Source organism: Phyllobates terribilis, unplaced genomic scaffold (genome assembly GCF_046119375.1).
Source record: "Phyllobates terribilis strain yellow unplaced genomic scaffold, ASM4611937v1 Scaffold_2__4_contigs__length_985480577, whole genome shotgun sequence".
In the NCBI taxonomy this organism is placed as follows: Eukaryota; Metazoa; Chordata; class Amphibia; order Anura; family Dendrobatidae; genus Phyllobates; species Phyllobates terribilis.
In genome coordinates, this window is record NW_027362762.1 from 848,212,721 (window position 1) to 848,240,682 (window position 27,962).

The 27,962-nt window shown below is 42.5% G+C and overlaps 1 protein-coding gene across 1 annotated transcript; it reads right to left on the reverse strand.

Moving 5' to 3' along the window:
- PIGS (phosphatidylinositol glycan anchor biosynthesis class S) lies at nucleotides 1–27,793 on the reverse strand. Its single transcript, XM_073667853.1, has 12 exons — nucleotides 27,663–27,793; nucleotides 27,440–27,579; nucleotides 25,512–25,623; nucleotides 23,511–23,600; nucleotides 21,525–21,616; nucleotides 11,700–11,934; nucleotides 11,476–11,618; nucleotides 10,743–10,857; nucleotides 9,253–9,398; nucleotides 2,826–2,926; nucleotides 1,751–1,961; nucleotides 1–572 (listed from the first exon to the last, which is right to left on the reverse strand). Exons 1-12 carry the CDS (start codon nucleotides 27,691–27,693, stop codon nucleotides 297–299), a joined length of 1,692 nt encoding a protein of 563 aa, XP_073523954.1. The 5' UTR covers nucleotides 27,694–27,793; the 3' UTR covers nucleotides 1–296.
- Between the last annotated feature and the right edge of the window lie 169 nt (nucleotides 27,794–27,962).

Here is a 27,962-nt window from a genome sequence, read left to right on the forward strand (position 1 = left end):
AACATGCATATTTAGCTAAACATGCATGAGTATTGGAGGGTGGGATGGGCACCTTAAAAAATAAAAAAAAAAACAACCCACAAATGGAGACAATTCCTGACCTTGTCACATTTTATATCAAAAGGTGAAACTGCCCTTTACCAATACTTAGTAATTTAGTAGTGCAGAAGCTTCCATCACCCGCAATTATGTATTTTCTTATAGATTTCAATGCTCATTACACTTTCAGATAATAAATAAAACTCAGTGCCATACTCTCTCTCGAGGAATTCAATGAAGACATAAGAAAGTAACTTTCAGTCTGTTTTGCTCTGCTCTTTCTTACTTAGCCTGTATTCCTTGGCGATCTTCACCAAAGAAAGCAATATGGGGACAGCCATGGGCAAGAAAAGAGGAATATAAACTGCAAATTTCTGATCATCTGGGAAGTACAGAAGATGAAGCAGTGAGGAGTCAAAGAAAGCTTTCTCTGAAGATGTGATGGCTTCTTTGCTTGCTTTGAAGGCATTCTCCAACCTGCCAGCTTCCAATTCGGACAGTGCAATCTGAGCAGAGGACACAGAGTTGTATACCTGTAAATAAAGACATACAAGTTACAGTCACAGCAATACACAGGTGAGGTTAGCGCTTGCATTGTCACAGTTGCTTTGATCATTACACTCAACTTATTAAATCTGAAGATGATGTAAAATGTCCTATGTTTAATACAGAACTGGTTAGATGTTCAGAGGGTTTGCAAGAAACAAGTTTTGGGAAGGAGATCACCCCGTCCCATTGCTCCTTCGTTAGTACCTTCATGTCTCCCTCTGTGCAATGGTGATAGAGCTGACTTCCGGTATGTCGGTAGGAGCAGAGAGTGGAGCTATTACATGTTTAATCGGCTGCCAATCTGTTATCAGTCTTATTGTATATGCAGTAGTTGTAATATTGCAATTATCATGTAGTTATTGATCTGAACCATTCTGCCCAAGTTCTGTGTGTAGATATTGATCCATGCACTTTTATACAAGATTGAAAAAGGAAATCGCTAAATAAACAGGATATGACACAATAAGTAGTCACCTCGCCAGCTACTGTCAGAAAGGACAACTTAGCAACATTAAAGCCTACATTTGCCTTTCAACACCCTTCATACTAAAGTGTGATCTATATATAACTGAGTAAATTGGAAAATACACGGCATTATAGACAAGGAGCTTCTTTTGAATTACTACACGCCTAATTGACCACTCATTGACAGGATAATCAATGGAGCTTATCCCAAGCAAACCTGCATGTTCAGTGTCTATATTCAGTATATTCTGTTACGTCAGATTAGTGGAGGAATAGGCAAGCACGGGGCATTCAGCTAGAGAAAAATGTCATAGTGCAGAGCTGTATACTGCAATGAACTAAGTGTCTAAACTCTGATGAGCAGAAGTGTAAATGCAGCTCTGTATGAGAATACCTACAGAAAGACTATAAAGGGGTTGTCTGGGAGTAACATATTGATGGTCCATCTACAGAATAGGTCACCAATATGAGATCGGGCGCGACAACAGATCAATGCCAAACACTTTATATGGACCGGCCATGGAGAGAGCGAGGACTGCAAGACTGCGATGATCAGGGGTAGTCCCATCGGTGGGACCAATGCCGACTGAATAATGATCACCTGCACAGTGGACAGGTGATAAACATGCATTCAGGTCTGCATAAATGAAGATTAAATTGATGATTTATCTGTGATGTCAAACTAACAGGTCCTCACCTCTGATGCCACATTATCATTGATCACTATGTTTCCTATCTGATCCAGAAGCTGAGCTAAAGAGGTCAATGTGGTGGTGACGGTCGCCAGGTTTTCCACAGCTCTCGTCCAAAGAAGTTTATCCAGCTCCCAGTCCGTCAGTCCTTCATTTCCTGGATTTTCCAATTGATAGCTCTCCGACACATAAGCCTTTGAAATACCCAACAGCAACCTGAGGATAAAACATCAAAAACATATTACTTAAAAGATAAAAACGTGCTCATTCCAGATTTTGTCTTAACTTACCTTCATGCATTTAAAGAGAAACTGGCAGCAGAATTTTGCACTAAAAAGTACAGGTATGGCCATAATGGCACAATTACACTGATTAAATTGATACCTTTGTAGAAGGAATCCGATCAGTGCTTCTTTTTAAACATGGTTTTACATTTTCTTTTGATGACGACTTCTGTGCATCGGTGGAACGCCTGGTGGGGTTGAGTCGTCTTCTACTCTGGCAGCATCCGCTTGTCTCCTGTGTTTCTACAGGTCAATGATTATTCAGTGACCTGCCTCAGTTTCGGAATTTCGTGAAGCTATTGCCATCGTTGCGTGTGCTGTGTGAGATTCCACATCTGGTCTTCGGTAAAATGTTCGCCGGAGTCACTGCATGACCAGACTGAGATCTCTGCTTTGATCTCTATCTGCGGCATTTTACAGAAGACCCAAAGACCAGATGTGGAATCTTACACTGATGAATCTCCCAATGATTGTGGTGGCGCGAAATTTCGAAAGGGAGGCAGGTCACTGAATAATCATTTACCTGTAGAAACACAGGAGGAGGGGGCAGAGCAGAAGACGACCCAACCCACCCAGACCCGCCCAATGTACAGAAGTCGTCATCAGAAGAAAACTTAAAACCATGATTAATAAAGAACCACTGATAAGATTCCTTCTACAAAGGTATCAATTTAATCAGTGTAATAGTGCCATTATGGCCATACCTGTACTTTTTAGTGCAAAATCCTGCTGACATGTTCCCTTTTAAGGGCGAACATGAAGAATACACTGTATTTTTATAGAAGATTTAACTTACCGCAGCTGTGTCAGGAAGACCTCCATCACTTTCACCATATCAATATCAACATGTACCGGAAATTGCAAGTCATCTGGATTTCCATAATCGACATTATAGACCTGGAAATAAGTTATATTTTATTATGCGAGATATGTAAACAGATGAGAGAAAAAGAATTACAGGAGTATTCCAGTTATATCACCTTTTCATGTGATTGGTGGATCCAACCACTAAGACCCCCACCAATCGACAGACTTTGTTTGCCTCTTTATTCAATCTACAAGGGACGGCTGGAAATCGCCAAATACAGCGTTCCATCAGGCATGGAGCCACAGCACACAGGGGTGACCGCAGCTACATTTAAAGAGGGGACAGAGACACACTTCTGGCTATCTGAAAGGGTCTTGACGGTCAGACCGGCACCATTCTATTAGCTATTACCCATGCTGGGGTGGATGATTAAAGGGGTGTTATAAATTACAGTATTTTTCAGACAATAAGATGCACTTCTTTCCTCCAAAATTTTAGAGGAAAGTGGGGGGTGCGTCTTCTAGTCCGAATGTGTATAGTTGCTGTGTTGCTGTGGATGGGAGAGTGGGGGGATGAGCGGGGCACAGGAGGCAGGAGCCGCCTGCTGCAACCAACACTGCGCCTGCTGCTAAAGAAAATGAATATTCACTGCTCTTCACGCCCATGGGCACGTGGAGTAGTGAATATTCATTCTCCTTAATATCACGCAGTGTCAGTAGCAGCCACCGGCTTCCTGCTATGTCTCGGCTATCACGTGCGCCCGCTATTAAAGAGCATGAATATTCACTACTGCCCACTCCTATGGGCATGGGGAGTAGTGAATATTCATGCTCCTTAATAGGGGAAAAACAAGATCGCCGAGCCGCGGCTGCTGCTGACACTGTGCGTGCTATTAAGGAGAACGAATAGACACTAATCTCCACGCCCATAGTCCAGCCGTGGAGAGCAGTGACTATTCCAGCAGCTCCTATCAGCGTGTGAGGGAGCATGGCAGTGACGTCATGCACTGCTAACACGGTGAGATCAGCTGGAGGGGTGCCACGCACACCAGGATGGGGGGGAGGGAGAGGTGCCACGCATACCAGGATGGATGGGGGGGGGGGGGGGGGGGAGAGGTGCCAAGCATACCAGGATGAGGATGGGGGCCAAGTATAACAGGAAGGTGGGGGGGGCATATTATATATATATATATATATATATATATATATATATATATATATATATATATATATTTTGAGGATGTGGGATATTAGTACAGAATTGGCATCTTATAGTCCGAAAAATACGGTAATACACTCCAAGCACAGCTAAAAATTCAGGTTATTCCAGGGTTTAAAGACTCATCATTACAGATTTGACTATCCCAAAAGGAGTTGATATTGAAGCAATCAGGAAAGTTACATATGGTAATACGGTACAGCTATTACTACAAACAGTAGAGGGTTTAACACGATGCCTGGCTGCACAGCTGTCCTGGTTCAGTATCTGGAGCAACATCTGAAAATATTCATGCTCTTTAATAGCGGACACACGTGATCTCCGTGCCGCAGCTCCAGGTGATACTGCCCGCTATTAAGGAGAACGAATAGTCACTACTCTCCACGCTCATAGTCCGGGCGTGAAGAGCAGTGACTATTTCGGCAGCTTATCTCAGCGTGTGAGGGCGCATGGTAGTGACGTTATGCGCTGCTCACAAGGCGAGATCATCTGCCGGCAGCAGAAGAGGACAGTCACGAAGCGCTGGAGCAGAGGGAAGGAAAGGGAGTAGAATCGTTTATTTTTTGTATGCAGTGTAATGGGGATGAGGGGTGCCATGTATACCAGGATGGGGGCCACGTATAACAGGAAGGGTGTGTCATATATACCAGGATGGGGGATATTAGTATAGAATTGGGGGACATTACACCTATAAAACAGTGATAGCAGCAAAACTCCCCCTCATAACAGGGCATCATGACCACATTTTTTGCTTCCATATTTTTTTTTTTTTTTTTTTTTTTTTACTCCTCTAAAACCTAGGTGCGTCTTATAGTTCGAAAAATACAGTAATATACTCTAGACACAGCTAAGAATTCAGGTTATCCCAGTGGTTAAAGACTCATCATTACAGATCTAACTATCCCAAAATGAGTCAATATTGAAGCAATCAGGAAAGTTACACATAGCAACCTTATACTGTATAGCCATTACTAAAAACAGTAGAGGGTCTGGGTGTTTAGTGCGACGCCTCGCTGCACGGCCGTCCTGTTCAGCATCTGGAGCAACATCTGCAAATATTCATCAACTGCTTCCCATTCTCCAAAAACAGGTAACTTGGCTTCCTAGGAAATCGCTCCTTGTGTATGTGTGAGTGTTTGAGATAGGGAAATTAGGGGCTAATGTAAGTGATGGTAATCTCCATACATGACTGCAGAATAGGGTTCAGTTATATAAGCAGTGACTGAACCCTCACCAGCGCCACCCCTATGACTGAAACCAAAACGCTGCCGGCAGCATTAAACCTAATTTCCTCCCCACAACGGGGCTCTAAGAGCAGGCGCCGGGCGGGTTAACCCCTTAACGACCGCCGTAACACATTTTTACGGCAGTCATTAAAGGTACTTATTCCACAGCGCTGTTAAAAGAGGCGATGCGGAAAAAGTAAATAGTGCCCCCCGGCGGTGGCGATTCCTGCGGGCGTCAGCTGTGTGTGACAGCTGACACCCTGCAGTATCGGCCCGGCCGGTCTCTATGCCGATCGGGGCCGATTAACCCCTTAAATACCACTGTCAATCGTGACAGTGGTATTTAAGTTGTTACAAGGGGGTCCCAATGGTTACCATGGTACCCTGAGATCATGTGATGATACCAGGGTACGGTGGCCTGAGAGATAAAGCAATAAGCTGGATCTCACAGGCAGAGTCAGTGAGTCACTGACCGGTCTCATGCACTGCAGTACAGAGGTACTGCAGAGTATGAGACCAGCAATAAAAGTGAGAATCACATGTCCCACAGTGGGACTTAGTCAAAAAGTTAAAAAAAAGTTAAATAAAATATGTTAAAAAAAAAAAAAAAAAAAAACACAAAAAGTGCACACATCACAAAAGTCCGTTTCGCTCAAAACGCAGCGTTTGTGATAAAGATAAAATAAACGAAAAAACGTACACAATTGGTATCGCCGCGTCTGGAACAACGGCTCTATAAAACTATCACTTTATTTAGTTAGTTTGGCGAATGCCGTGAAAAAAAAAAAAAAAAACATGCCAAAACTTACGCTTTTTCATTTTTTTGTATGTAAAAATTATAAAAATAATGCCAAACCGTCCCACAAAAAGCAAGCCATAACATGGCTCCTTCGGCAAAAAAATAAAAAAGTTACAGCTCTCAGAATATGACGATGCAAAATAAAGTTCTTTTTTTGTAAAATATTGTTTTTAGTCTGTAAAAATAGCACAGCATAAAAAAAAATATCTAAAAATCTGGTATCGCTGTAATCGACAAACAAATCTGTCTTATCACTTTTACCGCACGGCGCAAAAAATAAAAACAATAACTGAATTGCTGTTTTTTGTTCATGCGGTGTCTGAAAAATCTGAATAAAAAGCAATCAAAAATTACTAATGTGCCCCAAAATGGTACCAAAAAAACAAAACAAAATAAAACTACAACTTGTCCTGCAAAAAATAAGCTCTCATACAGAACTGTTCACCAAACAACAAAAAAAGTTACAGCTCTCAGAATATGGCGACAAAAATAACTACTTTTTTTATTAAAAAAAAGTATTTTTACTTTGTGATGACAGCAAAACCTAAAAAACCCCATATAAATCTGGTATCGCTGTAATCGCACCGAACAACACCATTGGTTTTACCATGTCGTGTACTGGAAAATGAGAAAAAAAAAATCCAAGTGCGATAAAATTGCAAAAAAGTGAAATTCCACAATTTTTTTTTAACCATGTTTACTAAATATTAAAACCAACCTGCCAATATGATTCTCCAGGTCATTAAGAGTTTGTAGATACCAAACATGTGTAGGTTCTTGTTTATTTAAGTGGTGAAAAAACAAATCCAAAGTTTGTCATAAAAAGACGCCATTTTCCGAGACCAGTAGTGTCTCCATTTTTTCGGAATCTGGGGCCGGGTGAGGGCTTATTTTTTGTACACTGAGCTGACGTTTTCATCCAGGCTATGTGCCCACGATGCAGAAATGCTCCGGATTTTTCCTGAGCGTTTCTGCATCTCCCTGGCAGAAAAACCGCATGCGGATTGTACATGCGGATCGTACATGCGTTTTTCCTGCCAGGGACAAGCGGATGTGAAGCGTTCTTCACTTGCATTTCCACATGCGGGTTGACAAGCGATTTTAGCATCACTTGGAAAGTGCTTGACAACTTGGTCACACTATATAAATCCATGCAAACGGCATGGATTTCTATAGTGTGACCCGAGAGAATGGTAAAAAAATAAATATACTTAACTTCTGATGGCCCCCGGTGTCCTTGTCCTGGCTTGCCAGCAGCTCGCGGTAGACTAAAAGGACCTGCCATGACGTCATTTAGTCATGTGACGGGTCACGCGACCGCCGATGTCAGCGGTCGCGTGACCCATCACATGACTAAATACTGTCATGGCAGGTCCTTTTAGCCTATCGCAAGCTGCCGGCAAGCCAGGACAAGGACACCGGGGGCCATCATAAGGTAAGTATAATGTATATTTTTTCTTTTCTTTTTTTTTTTTTTTACAGGTACTATGGTACCCGGGTCCGGAGGAGAGCGTCCTCTTCTCCAAATCCAGGTACCATCCGCACATTGAAACGCATGGAATCCGCATGTACAGATGCAGTGACGCAGATGTCATGCGGTCCAATGCAAGTCAATGGCGGCGAAAACGCCGTGATTCCGCAAAATAATTGGTAGTGCTGCGGATTTTTCCGCAATGATAATCCGCAGCATGTGCACAGCACATGCGGATTATCATTGGGGAACATGGCAGACCTTCTACCAAGCGTTTTTTTAAGCGTTTCTGCAGCTAAATTGCCGCTGCAGAAATGCTTAAAAAACGCATAATGGAAACACAGCCTGATACCATTTTGGGGTAGATACAATGTTTTGATCGCCTGTTATTGCAATGTTGTAGCGACCAAAAAAACCTAAATTCTGGCGTTTTGATTGGGCAGCGCTAGTGACACGCTTTCGGCGCGGCCATGTTAACTGCCACTGTCAGAGTTTGACAGCGACATTTAACATGTTAACCGCTGACCCGGAGCCTGCATCAAAGAGGGGGAGGCAATGTATGGATACGTTATAGGTCGTAAAGGGGTTGTCCACTACTTTTACACTGATGACCTATCCTCAGTATAGGTCATCAATGTCTGATCGGCCAGGGTCCGACACCCCAGACAATCCGTTGTTTTCGGTGGCCGCCGACAGGAAGTACTTACTTGCGGAGCTGGCCGTCTACTTGTAGTAGCCGCTGCAGAGTACTGCACATCCGCCTCCTATTCAAATCAATAGGAGGTGGTTGTGCAGTACCCTGCGGCGGCCACTAGAAGATGGCCAGCTCCGCAAGTGAGCACTTCAGACCAGCGGCCGCCAACACCGATCACAGCTGATCACAGTCCGGGTGTCGGACCCCGACCAATCAGACATTGATGCCCTACACTGACTGAGGAAAGGTCATCAATGTAAGAGTAGTGGACAACCTCTTTAATCTGGTATTTTTAGCAACTTCTTAAAGGAAACATATCACCTCAGTTTTACATACGGAAGTAGTGATATGGTTGTAAAGGCGCTTATACCCCAATAAAAAATTAAAAAATACCTTTTTTCTAGAGATCTAATGTGCTAGTCATGAAAAAAAATTAGAAGTCATAAATAAATCAGAGAGGAAGTGAACTGGGTCGGGTTAATGTACTTCTACTGCTTCCTCTAAGTGCTGGAAACTGCTGAGGGTGGGGGCCCGTGGATTGTGATTTTGCACAACTAATTAACAGCAGTTCCAAGTCAGGAAGTAAGATAGAGGGGGAAGATGAGCACTGTAACTGCTACACATAAAGCAATGGGCTGGAGAGAGAAGACTGGTATCTCAAGAGTTAACACCTCAGCCTGGAATGTCACTAATGTGCACATTGGGCCTGGCTCTGGTGGTCCGTCTCCTTGGCAACAAACTGTACACTATGCATGATAAAAGCTATCACAGCAGGAGAATGGTAGAAAAAGCAAGTCATTTGCAAACTTGCTTATTTTCATGCTGTCTAACTAAAGCAATATAATAACATGAGAACACCCTTTCAATGCTGTGGCCTATAACTATGGCATGAAAAGAAGTGCACTTCTTTAATCTGGTCACAGGGTTTCCCAAGTACCCAACTGGAGAATGGGACAGTCAGCAGTCAGCCCTATGGAGGTATAGGAGACCTATACTTATGAACTTACCATGATACCACCCCAGCGGGGGCTGTGAAATGCATTAGAGGTCACTCTCTTCCCATCTTTACCTTGGATGTAGAGGGGAGAATGGAAATATTCTGGGACATACAGCAAAAAATTCAGCACAGGGTAGAGAGAGGCAGCACTCGAACCTAAAAATTACACACAAAATGCAGAAAAAAAATAAAACTTACAGCAGACATCATAATGTACTTCTACACATTATTTGCATTTATTTTAGTAGTGAGTTTTGTTACTGACATATGTCATGAACAGCAAACCAATAATACATTATTATTAGAATTGCTCTACGAAAAGGACCCTGCAGTATTTTATCAGGTAATGTTCGCTTTTAAAGGATCAACATGAGTAGATATGTATGTCCTAAATATATAAAGGGTAGATTGCTAACAGGTAAACTTAAATTATGTTAATTGGCATTTTGGGGGAGACAGACTCCCCTTAAGCTTTCATTTTTTTTACTTCCCATCTTCCAAGAACCATAACCTTTATATCTTTGCATCAACATAGGCGTAAGAAGCCTTTTTTTTCCCTCGGTTGAACTTGATGGGTATTTGTCTTTTTTTAACTGTATGAACTATGTAAGTAAGAGATGACTTGTAGTATTGAATGGCACCATTCACTTTACTAACTAGTGTGCTGAAAAAGAAGAAAAAAAACTTTTACGTTTTTTTCCACCATTGTTTTTAGGGGACTCGTTTTTTACAGCATTTAATGTGCGGTAAAAATGACTTAGCATCATTATTCTCCAGGTCAGTGCGATTACAGCAATACCAAGCATCTGTACTTTTAAAAGATCTACTATGGGCTTCATAGCAGCATCAAGATGGCAGCGACCTGGAGGCCCCTGACTGCAATTGGTAATGTCTAGTCACCCAGTAAGTGAGTTGTCAGAACCATTTAAAGGGAATCTGTCAGCAGGTTTTTGCTATGTAATCTTGTAATCTGAGTACAGCACGATATATGGGTTAAAACACAGAATTCAGCGATGTGTCACTTATTAGGCTTTGGGGTGCTTTTTACTTACAATGAAGGTTTTATCTCCAGGAGATTATCACTGCCAGGACTGGTACGCATGCGCATGCTAGGCAGACCATGCCCCCTCCAATGATAAGCACTGCCAGTAAACACAGAAAGCTGTAGTGTGGGCGGGGGCAGCTTTCTCAGCTCTGCTACATTGTACATCTAAGAACTCTAATTGAATCACAACTGCTGCACCCAGTAAACTAAGTGATACATCATTGGAATCAGAGACTCTTCCCCTTCATCATGCTGGTCTCGGATGAGGTAGCAAAAACCTGGTAACAGATTCCCTTTAAATGCTGTTGTCAAATTAACAGTAGCATCTAAAAGGTTAAAAAAGCAATCTTAGCTTGCTCCGGTCACTGTTAAAAGGCAGTCGCATACACTGGCATCCGGCGTAGAATATGCATCCCATGTTGGAAGGGGTTAATAAACTGAGAATGCGTTCTTACCAAGCCTTGCCTCCACAGGGTTAATTACATGAGGTAGGTTGTGGGCATTTAGGATGTAGCTGGAGGTCTCCTTCACAAAGCGAGGATTGACTCCCAAGATGGCGTAATACAATATCTACAACAGAAGTAGAAGATTGAGAATATTATCAAATAAATTGTAATCTGAAAGAGTAGCAATAATAAATGTCCCGATCACATAACTGCACTGCGGGAACCTAAATCCTACATGACCCAAAGTGGTGATCAGGATTTTGATATTTAGGGAAAACTTATCAATTTATCCAGAATTTGCACCAAGCTACAAGATCTATATAGAATTAATCTACAAGATCACAAAACAGACAGGAGTCAGATTCTACACTGTGGAAGCAATAGAGCACATTTCAGCCATTAATCAGCTTGGCACAACAGGACAATCTCCTTCTTTATTGGAGATGGCCCAGCAGTCCGCTCTGATCTCTGCGGTCCGGCTCCATCCCCCAGTGGTTAGCAGATATTGCCTGGGGGTAACCCCTATCTGGACGCCCATGTTTTGGCCACTGCAAGAAAATTCATTTATTACATGGCGGCCATTCAAATGCATCCGTGTAATACATGTGCAAACAGAATATGCCATATTGATAGTTTTTATTTAGCCCCCTATCATAATTATATACCACAATAAGACATATGGATAGAAGGGGTCTTGAGGATACAACCACTTTATGTTCAATCTTACATGTGAGATACCTACCTGGGAATCAACGGAGAAGTTAGCGACAGGCTGCAGCTTGTCCAGGAACGGCTGGATGTACTGCTGCGAGGCAGCGCTTATGTTCCAGTTCAGATCATGGGATTTTGGATCAGGATTCAGTAAGGTAAAAGTGATCTCATAGCCTGAAACAGGACAAGTGAATAAGACATCAATACTAAAGAATACAATGCTCTGCATACAAAGGGTCTGCAATATGTCCGTACCTGGACTGGACTTGAAAGCTCTCCGACTGTTCTCAAAGTCATCTCGAGTGAACCTTTCAGTGGATATTCTGTCGGATAGTGCCGCACTGATGGCTTCTTCTGTAAAGGACATGGTCTGAATGACGCGGTCCAGTTTACTATTCAAGGAACGTCGGATTTCTTCAGTATTCAGCGACGGATCGAAAGTGAGCTTCAGTAACGATCTTCGATGTTTCCCAATGTAGACACTGACTCCCTAGAAAAAAAGAGGTTTTTTTTTTATACAGTGTGAAAGATCTTATAAAATCCATTGAGCTTGCATTGCACTGTAATTTGCTGCAGATTCAAACACAAATCTGGAAATCCACCATGTGTTAATGTAGCCTTAAAGAGGTATTCCCATCTCCAAGATCCTATCCCAATATGTAGTAGGTGTAATAATAATAATATTAGCAAATACCTCCAATTAGAAATGGAGTGTAGTTCTTCTGATTCGCAATGTCGCTTACCTAATGTAGGGCATTGCAGTAGCTTTGGTATCCATGGTTATGACCACTAACAGCTAGCTAACTGTCACTATATGAGTGGCTGTAACTGTGGATACTAAGCTACTGTAATGCCTTGCACATGGGGTAAGCAACAAAGCAAATCAGAAGAATTATACTACATTTTTAATTGGAGGCATTTGCTGCTGCTGCTACCTCTACATATTAGGATAGGATCTTGGAGAAGGGCATACCCCTTTAAAGTGTGTCGCTATATAAAACGTTTTTTATATGAGAAAGGCACTGTACAGTGCTGATCTGTGGTGGTACAGGTCCTGAGACCCCCATGAATAAGTAAAAATATCGTAATACAGACCCAGGGACATAATATTGAGCCATCATTGTGAGCACGGCTCATGCTGGAGTGCCGGACTTTAGAGTGGTTTTTCACTGTTCGGTGAAAGACTCCGGTGCCGGACCACCACCGAATAGGAGCATAGAGCAGCGCCTGTCATATATAAAATCTTTCATGTAGCGACAATTAGGGCCCCATACATATTAGATAAAAGTTGTCCAAACCCGCTGGCAGTCTAATGTGTATGCGCGCCTTCTAACGCTCTAACAATAGATGATATTGGGGTAGCGATCGACCCAGCCAGTGGAAATTTCCTTGGCACGGAGATCAGCTGCAGACAGAGGAGTCAGGCAGTGGCTCTTATAAAGAGAAACACTGAGCGCACCTGTGAATAGAGGAAGCGGGAGAGAGAGCAGTCGTCCTAAGGTTTGGCCGACAGCTATCTAATATATGGCTGGCACTACTGGCACACACTGGGCAAGAACAGCTCAGACTCTGCCTCGTAGTAAAACCAATTCTGCACATAAAACACTGTCATTGCTTTGCTGATGACATCCATGTCACTTCCCCTTTTAGTGACACAAATAGCGCTCGTTACTTCCGTGTGCCAAGATGTGCAATAGGAAACAAAGAAATTGAGAAAGTTTGTGCAACTCGAGTAGTTGTCTCTGGGAGATGCAAAACAAAGGCAAATAAATTCATATATTTTTACGGAACGGCTACACACATCCCGAAGACAATGAGCCTTAGGGGCCGTTCACATTATGGGATACGTCTGCCCAGTATAGCATTATAAAAATAAGTAGAATAGTGTAGTAGCATTGTATAGTATATTGTATCCACCAGTGTATAAAGGTGCATGCTATACTGGGTGACGGCCTCCGTACTGGGGAAGCTCCAGTGATGCTTTTGCACTTTTTACAATATTAGCACCAACCTCTGGTCTTTTCTAACAAAGGTTGGTGAGGCTTAGTAAAAAGAACAGTGTGTACACCGACAAATTTACTGGAATTTTAAGCCCAACATTGGCAAAATATAAGCCTTAAGGATCAGGTATATTTTGGCCTTAATGTCAACATTTTTTTTGCATTATTTTCATGGTCTCGCCCCTTGGTGATACAACTTTTCTATATTTTCATCAAAATAGTTGTACAAGGGCTTATGTTTTTCCCAGGATGAGTTGTATTTGTCAGTGACACCATTTTGGGGTAATTACATCCTAATGCTCCATTATTAACTCTTTAGAAAAAGACAAAATAAAAACAGTAATTTTTTTTTTTTTTTTACATGTTAAAATTTTATACTTTTCATTTGCTGCACAAAAAAGGTGTTAACTTTACTCTGAGTCAGCACGATTAAGGCAATACCAAACGTATGTTGTTTTCTTTATGTTTTATTACTTTTATACAATAAATACTCTGAAAAATAGAGTAAGTCGCCATAATCTAAGAGTGATATGTTTATGGTTTCCCTTTCAATGAAGCTATACGACCATTTATTTTTTGCGTAACAAGCTGTAGATTGCACTGGTACCATTTTTTGGGGCACATATTACATATGACTTTATAATCACTTTTATTACATTTTTTTTTTGTAATGGCAATATTTTTGGGGGGCGTTTTCCATGAGGGAGAAATGTAAAGTTTTATATTAAAGTAGTTATGCAATTACAGTGATACCCAATTTGTAACTTTATTTTTAAGTTTTCCAACTTTTGAATAAGACAGTCACTTTCCAAAAATAATTTTTGCATCATATTCTGAAACTCTGCTTTTTAATTTTTCTGAGTACAGATCGCATTAAGGACTGGTTTTTAAAAACTTAGTTTTAAATGAGGCAGAGTGAACAAAAATCGAAATTCTGGTGTAGACTTTAATTTATTTAACCCCATAAGCTCAATGACGGATACTGCCGTGCAGTGTCCGTCATAGCCTTGAAATGGCACAGCGTGTAATCACGGTCTGCCAGTTCCGTGCCGACAGTTGTCCTTGACAGCTGAGCACCACGAGAAGGGGTGCAGGAACCCATGCCGTCGGTCCCTGTACCCAGATCGCTGCGATCGGTCAGTCAACCTGACTGACCGATCACAGCATGATGGAGCAGGAGACATTGAAATTTTAGCCTCTCCAGCCCGATCAGTGCCGGAGCTAGGCACTGCCAGTGGCTGTTAACCCCCTGAATACTGCGATCGAGCGCGATCGCAGTGTTCAGGAGGCAGGCAGAGGGCAGGGAGCTCCCTCTGCCTTCAGGTCGGCGCCCCCATGACATCATCGCGGGGGCCCGACCGTTGCCATGGTGACCAGGGGTCGTCATGACGACCCCCAGGTCACCAAGCTACGGAAAGCTCCTGAGACCAATGCAAAGCATAGTCTCAGGAGCTTTCAATATACAGTACAGACCAAAGGTTTGGACACACCTTCTCATTTAAAGGTTTTTATGTATTTTCATGACTATGAAAATTGTACATTCACACTGAAGGCATCAAAACTATGAATTAACACATGTGGAATTATATACTTAACAAAAAAGTGTGAAACAACTGAAAATATGTCTTATATTCTAGGTTCTTCAAAGTAGCCACCTTTTACTTTGATGACTGCTTTGCACACTCTTGGCATTCTGTTAATTCATAGTTTTGATGCCTTCAGTGTGAATATACAATTTTCATAGTCATGAAAATACAGAAAAATCTTTAAATGAGAAGGTGTGTCCAAACTTTTGGTCTGTACTGTAGGTATAATGTATTGCAATGCTGGTGCATTGCAATACATTATATCAGTGAAAAAAGTGAAAGTCCCATATTGGGACTAAGTAAAAAAAGGTCCAAAAAAGATAAATTAAAAAAATATATATATATATTACACTAATAAATACAGATTCATAGGTAAAAAAAAAAAAAAAAAAAAAAAAAGAGTACAGATACTTGGTATCGCCGCGTCCGGAACGACCCGATCTATAAATGTGTCACACTAGTTAACCCTTTCAGTGAACAGCGTAAAAAAAAAAAAAAAAAAAACATTAGAAACCATGACTTTTCATCATACTGCTGGAAAAAAGTGAAATAAAACGCAATCAAAAAGGATGAAAATAAAAATGCTACCGCTGAAAACGTCACGTCATCTTGTCCCGCAAAAATCAAGCCGCGATACAGCTCCATCATCCGAAAAATTAAAAAAGTTACAGCACTCAGAATAAAGCAATGCAAAGATAATAAAACTTTTATAGAAAAAATAATTATGTAAAAGCGCAAAAACATAAAAAAATTACATAAATGCGGTACCGCTGTAAAAGTACTGACCCGAAGAATAAAGCTGCCTTATCAATTTTACCACACAAGTAACAAAAAAAATCCTGAATTGTTGTTTTTTGTTCATTCTGCCTCCCAAAAATCTGAATAGAAAGCAATCAAAAAATGTAATTTGCCCAAAAGTGGTACCAATAAAAACGTCAACTCATCCCGCAAAAAACAAGCCCTCATATGACTCTTGACCGAAATATGGAAAAATTATAACTCTCTAAATATGGAGATGCTTTTTTTTTGCAAAAAAATGTTTGCATCTTTTAGTGAGCGACAGCCATCAATCATAAAAACCCGATATAAATCTGGTATCGCTGTAATCACACCGACCCAAAGAATAAAGTTGTCTAATCACTTTTATACTGCACGAGGAACAACGTAAAAAATATATAAAACCAATTCTTCACATTTATCCTGCGCTCTGCGCTGAGCGCTTACACCGGGGTTTCCGTGTAAATCTCTGAAATACGTGATTCAGACGTATTCATCTTTTTTAGGCGTAAATAAAAGCGCGGTCAGCCACAGTTTTGTGCACCTCTGAAAAGAAGGATAATGCTGAAGAGAGGCCAGACGGAGGCCAGAGTAACACTGCTGCCTCATCTCATTATAGTGAATGGATCCCTCAAGTTTTCATCTGAATCACGTCATTTGGAGATTTAGATGGAAACACCAAAGTAAGTGCTCAGCGTAGAGCGCCAGATAATGCGCCCAAACAGAGGTTTTCTGCCACATATAGGGTATCGGCGTGCTCAGGAGAAATTGCACAGCAACTTTTGGGGTCCACTTTCTCCTGTTACCCTTGTGAAAAATCAAAAAAATTTGGTCTAAATTTAATATTTTGTGAAGTTAAATTAATTTTTTTCTTCCTCATTGCTTCAGTTCCTGTGAAGCACCTGAAGGGTTAATAAAGTTCTTGAATGTGGTTTTGAGCACCTTGAGGGGTGCAGTTTTTAGAATGGTGTCGCTTTTGGGTATTTTCTGTCATAAAGGCCCCTCAAAGTCACTTCAAATATGATGTGGTTTTGTAAATTTTGTTGGAAAAATGAGAAATCGCTGGTCAACTTTTAACCCTTATAGCTCCCCAACAAAAAAAATTTGGTTCCAACATTGTGCTGATTTAAAGTAGACATGTGGGAAATGTTGTTTATTAACTTTTTTGTGTGACATACAGTACACGTCACGAAAAAACAATCTCAGAATCAGGGGGATCCGTTGAAGCATTCCAGAGGTATTACAGCACAAAGTGACAGTGGTCAGAATTGAAAAAAATTGGCCCGGTCATTAACGTACAAAGTGGCTCGTTGGGGTTTTCCCACAAACAAAAGTTGATTTTAATCAATAGGTCTTGGAATAATAATAAGTTCCACAATTGGATATATTTAAATAAAATCTTCCTGTGCTGAGATAATCTTATAAATGTGCCCCTGCTGTGTACTGTGTAATGGCTGTGTCTGACCGTGCAGGAACATGGTCTGATCATACCACACCACATCTCCTGGGCAGGGGAGGACGCAAAAGAGTATACAGACAGGACGGCAGGGGATCACAGCTGCTTCTGTGAGGTAAAGCATTTCCCTGCCTGTTTTTAAACAATGTTTAACTTCAAATAAAGAATCAGCTGTGATCCCCTGCTGTAATGTCTGTATACTCTTTTGCCCAGGAGCTATGGTATGATCTTACCATGTTCCTGTATGGTCAGACACAGCCATTATACAGCACACAGCAGGGGCACATTTATAAGATTATCTCAGCACAGGAACATTTTATTTAAATACATCCAATTGTGGAAATTATTATTATTCCAAGATCTATAGATTAAAAAGAACTTTTGTTCATGGGAAAACCCTTTTAATGTAGCATTCATGATGCGGGCAAATAGTGACACACAGTATCTCACAAAAGTGAATACACCCCTCACATTTTTGTATTATGTAATATATATATATATATATATATATATATATTATATATATATATATCTCTTTCCATGGGACAACACAAGCTATCTCACGTTGATACAATGTACAGTAGTCGGTGTACACCTTGTATAACAGTGTAAATTTGGTGTGCTCTCTAAATAACTCACAGTCAGTAACGGGTAAATCGCTGGCAACAACAGTGAGTACACCTCTAAGTTAATATGGCCAAATTGTGCCCAATTAGCTATTTTCCCTTCCCGGTGTCATGTGACTCATTAGTGTTACAAGATCTCATGGGTGAATGGGGTGCAGGTGTGTTAAATTTGGTATTATCGTTCTCACACTCTCTCATACTGGTCACTGGAAGATTAGATGAACATGGCACCTCATGGCAAAGAACTCTCTGAGGATCTGAAAAAAAGAATTGTTGCTCTACATAAAGATGGCCGAGGCTATAAGAAGATTGCCAACACCCTGATACGGAGCTCCAGCACGGTGGCCAAGGCCATACAGCGGTTTAACAATACAGGCTCCACTCAGAACTGACCTCGCCATGGTCGACCAAAGAAGTTGAGTGCACGTGCTCAGCGTTATATCCAGAGGTTGTCTTTATAAAATAGATGCATCAATGCTGCCAGCATTGCTGCAGAGGTTACAGGGATGGGGGGGGTCAGACTGTCAGTACTCAGACCATATGCCGCACACTGCATCAAACTGGTCTGCATGGCTGTCGTCCCAGAAGGAAGCCTCTTCTAAAGATGATGCACAAGAAAGCCCGCAACCATTTTGCTGAAGACAAGCAAACTAAGGACATGGATTACTGGAACAATGTCCTGTGGTCTGATGAGACCAAGATAAACTTATTTTGTTCAAATGGTGTCAAGCGTCTGTTGTGGAAAGCAGGTGCGGCGTACAAAGACAAGTGTGTCTTGCCTACAGTCAAGCATGGTGGTGGGAGTGTCATGGTTTGGGGCTGCATGAGTGCTGCTAGCTGTGGGTAGCTACATTGAGGGAACCATGAATGCCTCCATGTACTGTGACATACTGAAGAAGAGCATGATCCTCTCCCTCTGGAAACTGGGCCGCAGGGCATTATTCCTACATGATAACAACCTCCAACACCTCCAAGAAAACCACTGCCTTGCTAAAGAAACTGTGGGTAAAGGTGCTGGACTGGACAAGCATGTTTCCAGTCCTAAACCCTATTGATTACCTGTGAGACATCCTCAAACGGAAGGTGGAGCAGCGAAAGGACTCTAACATCCACCAGCTCAGTGATGTCGTCATGGAGGAGTGGAATCCAGTGGCAACCTGCGAAGCTCTAGTGACCTCCATGCCCAAGAGCAGTAAAGCAGTGCTTGAAAATAATGGTGGCCACACAAAATATTGACACTTTGGGGTGTACTCACTTTTGTTGCCAGCGGTTTAGACATTAATGGCTGTTTGCTGAGTTATTTAGAGGGCACACTAAATTTACACTGTTATACAAGCTGTACACTGACTACTTTACATTATATCAAAGTGTCATATCTTCAGTTTTGTCCCATGAAAAGATATAATAAAATAGTTACAAAAATGTGAGGGGTGTATTCAGTTTTGTGAGATACTGTATTTATTGTACTGGAAGTTATAGAATTGGTGGTGACACCAGAAGTCTTTTTAGGCATTTATATTTTTATTAAACAATGCTTAATTCTGAAAATTAAATATTTACTTTTACATACAATACATATTAGTCCCACAAGAGGACTTGAAAAAGCATCCTATTATCTTATGTTTTTTTTCTCCAGCACCTGGGTAGATTCCCACTGGCTGCTGACCCTTTAATTGCTCTTAACGCAGTGGCACACGCAATGGCCAGTGCCAGCGTTAGAATGTACTATGTGGGCAGAGTCAGAGCAATATGCGCTTCCTTCCCACCGATGAAGACAGCAGCCCCCAGGCGTCTCCTGTGCGACGCACAGCCCCCAGGCGTCTCCTGTGCGACGCACAGCCCCCAGGCGTCTCCTGTGCGACGCACAGCCCCCAGGCGTCTCCTGTGCGACGCACAGCCCCCAGGCGTCTCCTGTGCGACGCACAGCCCCCAGGCGTCTAGCTTCAGTGTCTCCTATGTGATGCATATGCTCTAGCTTCAGTGTCTCCTATGTGATTCATATGCTCTAGCTTCAGTGTCTCCTATGTGATGCATATGCTCTAGCTTCAGTGTCTCCTATGTGATGCATATGCTCTAGCTTCAGTGTCTCCTATGTGATGCATATGCTCTAGCTTCAGTGTCTCCTATGTGATGTATATATAGCAGTTTCAGTGTCTCCTATGTGATGTATACAGCACATCTCCCAATGCTTGAGTTCTTTAAATGTAACATGAGAAGTGATGAATTTCTCACTTTGAGGAGACATGGAGTATAAGATGCATCTGTATTCAGAACAACTTGCTGCTGAGAGTTCTTTACAAAACGTACTGCAAAGAGTTGACTTTGCTCCAGAACGACGCAAATGTAGAAAACCAGTAGCGAGTAGCAACATTATCAATACCACCCAACATCACATACCTCATGATAGATAAGCAATTTTAACCATCACATTAAGGGTGAGTTAAATTAAATGTTTGACCAAATATAGCAGGATCAATTTCAAGCTGATAATTTTGTACGGCACGCAAATGATGGGATAAAAATGCAAATGGCCCTTAGCAGAAAAAAAAAAGCTTCCCCACCCCTGAAAAAGATAGATCACGTATTTGCCACCTGATAGATCATGAGTATTGCACAATTTTTTAGACTTTGATTTATGGCACACCAGAGGCCATTACGGAGGTGAGGTGAGGTGATGGGATGTGGTTAAGAATAAACCACTTGTCTATACCCGCTCTCATTACTGTGTCTTTCATCCCTAGTGATCACACGCTGCACGGAGTATCCCCGACTGTGGCCGTATCACAATGATAGTCTATGACACAGCCGTAATGGGACGCACTTTCTATAAAGAACCCAGAAAAACAAGCCAGTGTGACCAGAGCCGATCCCAAGCAGTATCCCTCACCACATGACTATCGCCAACATGAGCTGTGGCGGTGACTAGATAGAAGGCCACATACATCTGTATCTTTCAACACAGATTTTCATGATCAGAAATGCAGCTCAAACTACTAAGGAATTTATTTACTTGGATGTGACCAATTCCTGAGCAACCAGGTAGAGCAGACGCTGACCCCGCTGCCGCTCTATGTGGACACTGCAGTGTGAAGAAGACAAAATGGCCACTGCTCAGTGTGTCCTATGTATGTTTACTCAGGTTAGAGTCACGTCTTCATTCATTCCACAAACGCATCATCAGCATTAGGGAAACAGAATGATTAACCAAACAAAACTAATAATTATGATGGCGTTGTACTACCCGGTATATGCGCTGAATATTCAGGATGGTGAAGCATTACACGGCCCCCAGCTATCAGCCTAAGGCCACGGCCCCACTATCAGTATTTGGTCAGTATTCGGTCAGTATTTTTTCTCTGGAGTGGGAGCCAAAACCAGGTGAGGAACAAACAGAAAAAACGTAAAATAAGAATAAGTCACCAATTCTGCATTTATCATCCACTCCTGGTTTTGTCTCCCACTCCTGAGAAAAAATACTGACCAAATACTGATAGTGGGGCCGTGGCCTAACACCAGGACAGAGCGATACTCCTCCAGCCAGGGGGGTGGCCGCACGCACCCCAACCAGGGGCCACACTCTTATCAGATGTCTGTAGCAAGCAGTTTTGCTCAGTTGGTACAGGTATGGACATTACCTGAGGAAAAAGCTGTGCGGCCTCTGGTATAATAACTATGGACAGAGATCCCTGGATTCCTTTGCTTTGCTGTTGGAGCGCTCGATCGGCCTCTGTAAAACAAGATGGACAAGTGAGAGTCTGAATAAACCTCTTATTACGATGACAGGAAATCTCTCAGTCACTGGATAGCAGAATAAATAGAAAATGTCACACACAGGTACTTTCTCCAGTAAAAGGAAGGACACCAAAACAAAAACAAGACAGAACCCATGTTTTTTTCCATGTGACAAATCCATCTAAGCGCTGTATTTATATCAAACCTCAATGGTTCTCACACAGGCAAAACACCGTATTGATCCCCAGCACCGCAACATTACCCCTGGGGGGCTCCCACACGTTGCCTCTTCTGTGAGAGCAGCGATTGGTGGAGTGATCAGTTTTGCTGTCAGGAGCAATGGCCTCTTGCACTTTAAGGTTGCACCCCTTGGACATTACCGGCTACTCCATACAGATTGAGTACAGTAGCTCAATAAAATCAGAAAATGATGCTCTGAAGAATCTTTTAGCGCATCACAGACAATCATATTGCATGGGTTCTTATCTCAGCAGTGAGCGCTGATATTCAGTACATCATAAAGCTTCCAAAATCTACATGCGTCGCCCTCTAGTGTCACCTACAGGAAATAACAGATACACTATTTTCGGGTCTGAAATAGCAAAGAGGCGCACACAATGTAGCTATAAAGCTAAAATGCTCCAGAATGACTGAGCATCCAGCGTGCCGCCTGTCCCCAAATAATGTTTCACATTCCTACTGCCTATGGGCGCCAGTTTGGTTTTAATTTGACTGCACAATCATTCACCAGGCAGTAACATTGATTTTCGTAAAACCTTGAATTTCCAATGAAATACCAACGCTGGGTGGTCTTTTCTTAGGACTCTATTTTATACTGTCTCTCTGTTAATCACTATGAAAACATTCATACGGCCTCATTCAGACATCCAGTTTTGTGGCCTATGAGAGATATCGGACTGTTTTTCATCAGTGTGGTGGTTTTTCTCGCATGCAAACTAGAAACATCAAACTTCTACCCATCAAGCAGTAAAAAACAGGCGGCACCTGGACACTCGATGATAACAGGATGGCATCAGTGGGTTGTCGGTCTTACTTTTTGTGATGGACCCATTGATCTGAATGGGCTAGTTTGATGCAAGACTCAGCATGACCCTGCTGACAATTACTGGATGCGATATTGCAATGTGACCTAGCTGAAGTTATCCACTGGCTGTTGGTACCTTATTCACACATTGCAGATTTGTGTATTATTTATAAGCCAAAACGAGGAATCGGTCCCAACCATAAAAGAGAAAGACCTGTATTCACTCCTGATTTTGGCTTTAAAATACTAATGCAATATGTGTATGAAGCGATACCATTGATGTCCTGATAAAAGTCCCCTAATAACCTGAAGGATTTTGCACAGAATTTTAACTTTACAGACTGATTCATTTTGCTGAAAGTTAACTTTCTATATAATACACTGCTACTTAGGAACTTTTCTATAGTTATGACTGCACACTTGTGATTCTTTACCTCGTGCACAGTGCGAGGATTCTCTGGTGCCGGCAGCGGGAGCGGTCGGTCATGTGACCACAAGTATGTGATTTGCATACTTGCAGCCACATTCCGACTAGACGTGCATTGAGCAAGGCAGTGCACATCTAGTTGGTATGTGACCACATGGATGCAAATCGCATACTTACAGTAAGGCGCCCGCAGCTCCTGGCACCCGAGAAGCCTCACCGAGCACGCGATGTGAGGACTCACAAGTCTGGAGTCACATAGTGTGACTATGTGGTCTGTGAAATGCGCCATACCTTGTAATAAGGCGGTCCTCCTCATGTGTGGCCATTGCTGGTACATATACTCTAGAAAGTATTCATCCTCTATTGTTCTATAGCATAAAAAAATAAACTTAGAGGAAAACTAAAACCATCCCATACCTGACAAGGTTGGCAACAACAGAATCTCATCCTCCTCATAGGTCGTCCTTCTGTATCTGAACTCATAGTGGCAATTAAAACTTGTGTGGGCTGTAGGAAAGCACATTACACAGGTATATATTGAGCGTCTTCAGGACAGAGAAGATTTTATCCTCCAGCCCCATCAGCTTTTTGTTTAGTTTTATGCAGCCACACTCCAAAACTTTAATTTTTCCATAAAATCTACTTGTATGTGCTCTTGACATTTTTATTTTTTTTAAATAATATGCTAACTTTAGTATACAGCCATAAAGGGAATCAGTCACTAGAATCAAACCTCCTAAGTCGTCTATATGGACATGTAGGTCATAGGAAGCTGAATAATAGGATACCTTGATATCTGGGATCCGATGTTTTATTCCAGAGACAGCCACAGTTTTCTTATATATAAATGAGCCGTTAAGATCTATGGGCCGGACACTGATCTCCCTGAGAATCTGCCTCCAGAGATTATTTTAGATGTAAGGGGGCCTCACCAGTGCGAGACATGTAACTAACACAGAACGGTAGAACTGAAATTTGTCTCATTACAAACACATTTGCTGCAGCTCTCGCAGCTCTGCTGCATTGTAGCCCTGTCTGCCTGTGAGCTGGAAGCTGAGAGGAACCTACAGATGTGTCAGGTGTAATCACACACAGCTCTGCAGTGAGATCAGGAGAGCAGAGAGCGGCCATCACATATCACACTGGTAACGCCTCCTTTCAGCTAAGATCATCTCTGGATACAGATTCTCATGCAGATCAGTGTTCAGCCCATAGATCTTAACAGCTCATTTAGATATAAGAAAAAAATGGATATCGCTGGAATACAATATCAGATTGCAGATATCAAGATATCATTTTATTCAGCTTCCTATGGCCTACAAGACTAAGCAAGAAATACAGGGCACTCCTGACAGTCTGTATATTGCATAAAGTCAGTTTTGGCCAATCTGCAGTCACACAGTAACTGTAGAAATGTATGTTGCGCCTGTAAAACTTCTTTCATGATCAGTGGGAGGTCTGACTGCTGGGAACGCCACCCAACATAAGGACGATAGAGTAGGGACTATGCCTCCACTTTCTATAGGACTGATGAAGGTCAAGTGCTGCACTCAGCTATCTCTGACTTTCCCATAGAGAATCTATGGAGTGATGGTTGCATGTACCTTTTGGAGAATTTCAGAGCCTTATTCTCAGGATCACAGAGGGTCCCACTGTTATTTAAACTATTATTTATAACACATTAGTACATTAGGCCGCAGGCTGCCATAGTAGCCCATCAGCACCTTGCAAATGCATACTCCCTCTGCTTAATTACCTAAATCTTGCAGCCACGATTGACGGCAGCATGTAGACGGTTGAAGTGCTGTGATTTAAAGTAACTCTTATGGGCTGCGGCAGTGGGAGCCACCTGTGTATTACAGCAGGCGCAGCTCCTGTTCCCACACCAACAACTGCACTAAACTGTATCCATTTATGAGAAAGCACCAGTAATAAGTAATACAGGGAAGTAATGTTTCCCTGTGCTTGTCAACCACTGGCTCCAGATTGGCTTCTATTAGAGCGATGGATCTGCAGATTTTCTATGGGACCAATCACATTCAAAGGACAAAACATCAATGTCCTAACCCAAGAACATGTTCTCAATGTGTAACTGAAGAGGTAAAAAATAGAGCAGAGAAAAAAAATGGATGCTGCAGAGATTCAATGCAAGACCCAGCACAGCGCCATCCATGGGATTTTACCAGGTACTGCAGCTCAGCCCTAATAAAGTAAACACTGCAGTTCCAAACACCACTATACAGAGAGCACAGTCTGCTCTTGGGGGGCCAGACACCCACATACTGGTAATACATGACACTAGGCATGGGATTTCAATAAGATTTCCTATGCAAATTACCTCTTCAGAGAGGAAGACATATTGTGCAAAGAGATGATCAGTACAAGTGTTTGACTGAAGACCCAGAATTAAATACTCACAGTTCAGCACGGTCTCCTTTTCCTTGATATCGGACGCTGGGATTCTCCTTTGTTGTTCTGCTGTCAATGTTCCCTTAGAAAAGATGACTTCTACAGGGACAGTGAGCTGCAGCTGAGACATGGATGCAGGTGTAAGTGACATTATCAGAATTATAACAGCTAAAGATTCTCCAGCCAAGATTCTCCTTCCCTCCCCCCCTTATTGCTGCCTATGCAATTTACCATCCATATTTATGCATTTTAATTATTGCTTTCAAATTTTTTTTTACTTTTAAACTTAATAAATTGTTTTTATCAACCAATCCTCTTGTATCTTTCCTGAACTCAGTTCACTAGCGCAGTAGTCCTCTAAAAAATTTTTTATTTCCTTACCTGGGGTATATGGTGCCCCCCACTACTTGCTGCAAGTAATACGGACTATATCAACTAGCGCCCCTAACCCCACTTTCCATAATCAGAATTATGTACACAGCAACCTGCCTGTCCCAGTCCCCACATAATGAATTAAAGGACTCGATCACTACAGTGAGGGTGATGACCTATCTGTGGGATGAGGTTATTGGTATTAGATGGGTGAGGATCCATGGCACCTACTCAAATGAATAGTTGTCCAGCTACTGATTTCATCAGTTTTACTTAAAGGGAATCTGCCAGTAGGTTTTGCTATGTAATCTGAGAGCAGCATGATGTAGGGGCTGATTCCAGCGATGTCACTTGCTGGGCTGCTTGCTGTCATTTTGATACAATCATTTTTCTCTCAACTCTGATCCCTGTGTAATCTTCCCACACCACTGACTGGCAGCCTTCTGAGTACACTGTGCATAGGCAGAAAGCTGCCAATCAGTGGTGGGGCAGGTTATACAGAGCAGGAGGACTATTGGAGAACTAGTCCTCTAGTGATAATCTCCTGCTGATAAAACACTGATTTTATGGACACAACAGCACACAGCCCCAGTAAGTGACACATCACTGGAATCAGGGTCTCTGCTGTCTGTTTTCAAATTACATGGCAAAAACCTGCTGACAGATCCCCTTTGATGGACTAGTTCCCTCTTTATTTTATGCCTGATATGGGAATAACTGCTTCTAGCTCCCGGCTATTAAAACAGCCGAGCGCAGCTTTGCTTTCCTATGGGAGTTATGGAAATATCGAAGCAAAATGAGTTACTGTGTTCAGTATGGTGGCTCAGTGGTTAGCACTGCAGCGCTGGGTTCAAAAGCCACCAAGGACAACATCTGCAAGGAGTTTGTATGGGTTTCCTCCCACACACCAAAGACATACTGATAGGGAATATAGATTGTGAACCCCAATGGGGACAGTGATGATAATATCTGTAAATTGTCTGAATTGTAAAGCGCTGCGGAATATGTTGGCGCTATATAAATAAAAAGATTATTTTTATTATTTATTTAATTATCTAACTACCACGTGGAGGAGCACAGGTATGTGTTAGACAGAGACCGGAGGTTCTATTCTAATTAGCGGCCAGTCACTGTGCTAACCGGCCAAGAATACGGGACAGAAGGGGTGAACATGATAACACACGCGGTGCTAGGGGGACTGGAAGGTCATATGCCGGATCACCAAATCTCCGAAGATGACCCTGTAAGAATGGGGGGTCAGACGGACACAGATCGCAGGTCAATGGGGTCACCATACGACAAGCGAGGAACCGCCACAAGGACGCAGCAGCATTCCATGTGGCTTCCTTGTCCCTCACAGGCTGCATTGTGACGCCATTCACCTGCATTATGCTGCGATGTATGATCCAGCGCTCGGCCAATGTCACCCTGTCCCCAGCCAGGTTAGCTGTGGCTAGTTACTGGGCTGTCCTGTCTGGAGCCCATCTTGTGCAGTGCACCACAGTGCGGTATTATATAGGAGGTGTGTATGGCGCCATACACCCGCCCTGCTAGCTGCTGCTCACCCGCAGGAGGCCCAGCTGTCTGATGTCGGCGTAGGGCAGGGAGGCTCGATATGTCTCCGTAGTTTTCCACCAGAGCGGCAGTCCGAGCACAGCGGCGATCAGGGCGATGGAGAGCGCAGCTCGCTTCCCGCGGGACGCCTCTGTGGAGCAGAGCAGACATGGCGCCGGAGTTACCCTCCATCCGTCCATCTATCCATTCATTCCCCGTGTAATCATCACTCACCCAGCACAGCCGCCGTCATGGGAGCCGCCATATTTACTTCCGGTAGACAACAGCAGACTCACGGGTCCTCTAGTGACTGCACAGCTCGGACTCGAACCGGCGGCCATTTTTCTGTAGCCCAATCCTTGTTTATGTTAGTGAAGAAGAGCAAGTAACATGTCTACATAAAGGGCGACAGATGGAAGAGTAAGGATCATTCTCTACCAACAAGAACCGTGGGAACTGACAGAAAGTGGCAGGTGTGAAGATACAGGCGCAGCCTCCTCCATCTTTATACATAAATTACTGAAACTAGAAATA

Excerpts from the sequence above, each read along its gene's own strand:
- PIGS (XM_073667853.1), bottom strand. The coding sequence starts at position 27,693 with ATGGCGGCTCCCATGACGGCGGCTGTGCTGG. Across the intron at positions 27,580-27,662 it reads CATGACGGCGGCTGTGCTGG|AGGCGTCCCGCGGGAAGCGA; the intron begins GTGAGTGATGAT and ends TCTGCTCCACAG. Across the intron at positions 23,601-25,511 it reads AAAGGAGACCGTGCTGAACT|CCCACACAAGTTTTAATTGC; the intron begins GTGAGTATTTAA and ends GCTTTCCTACAG.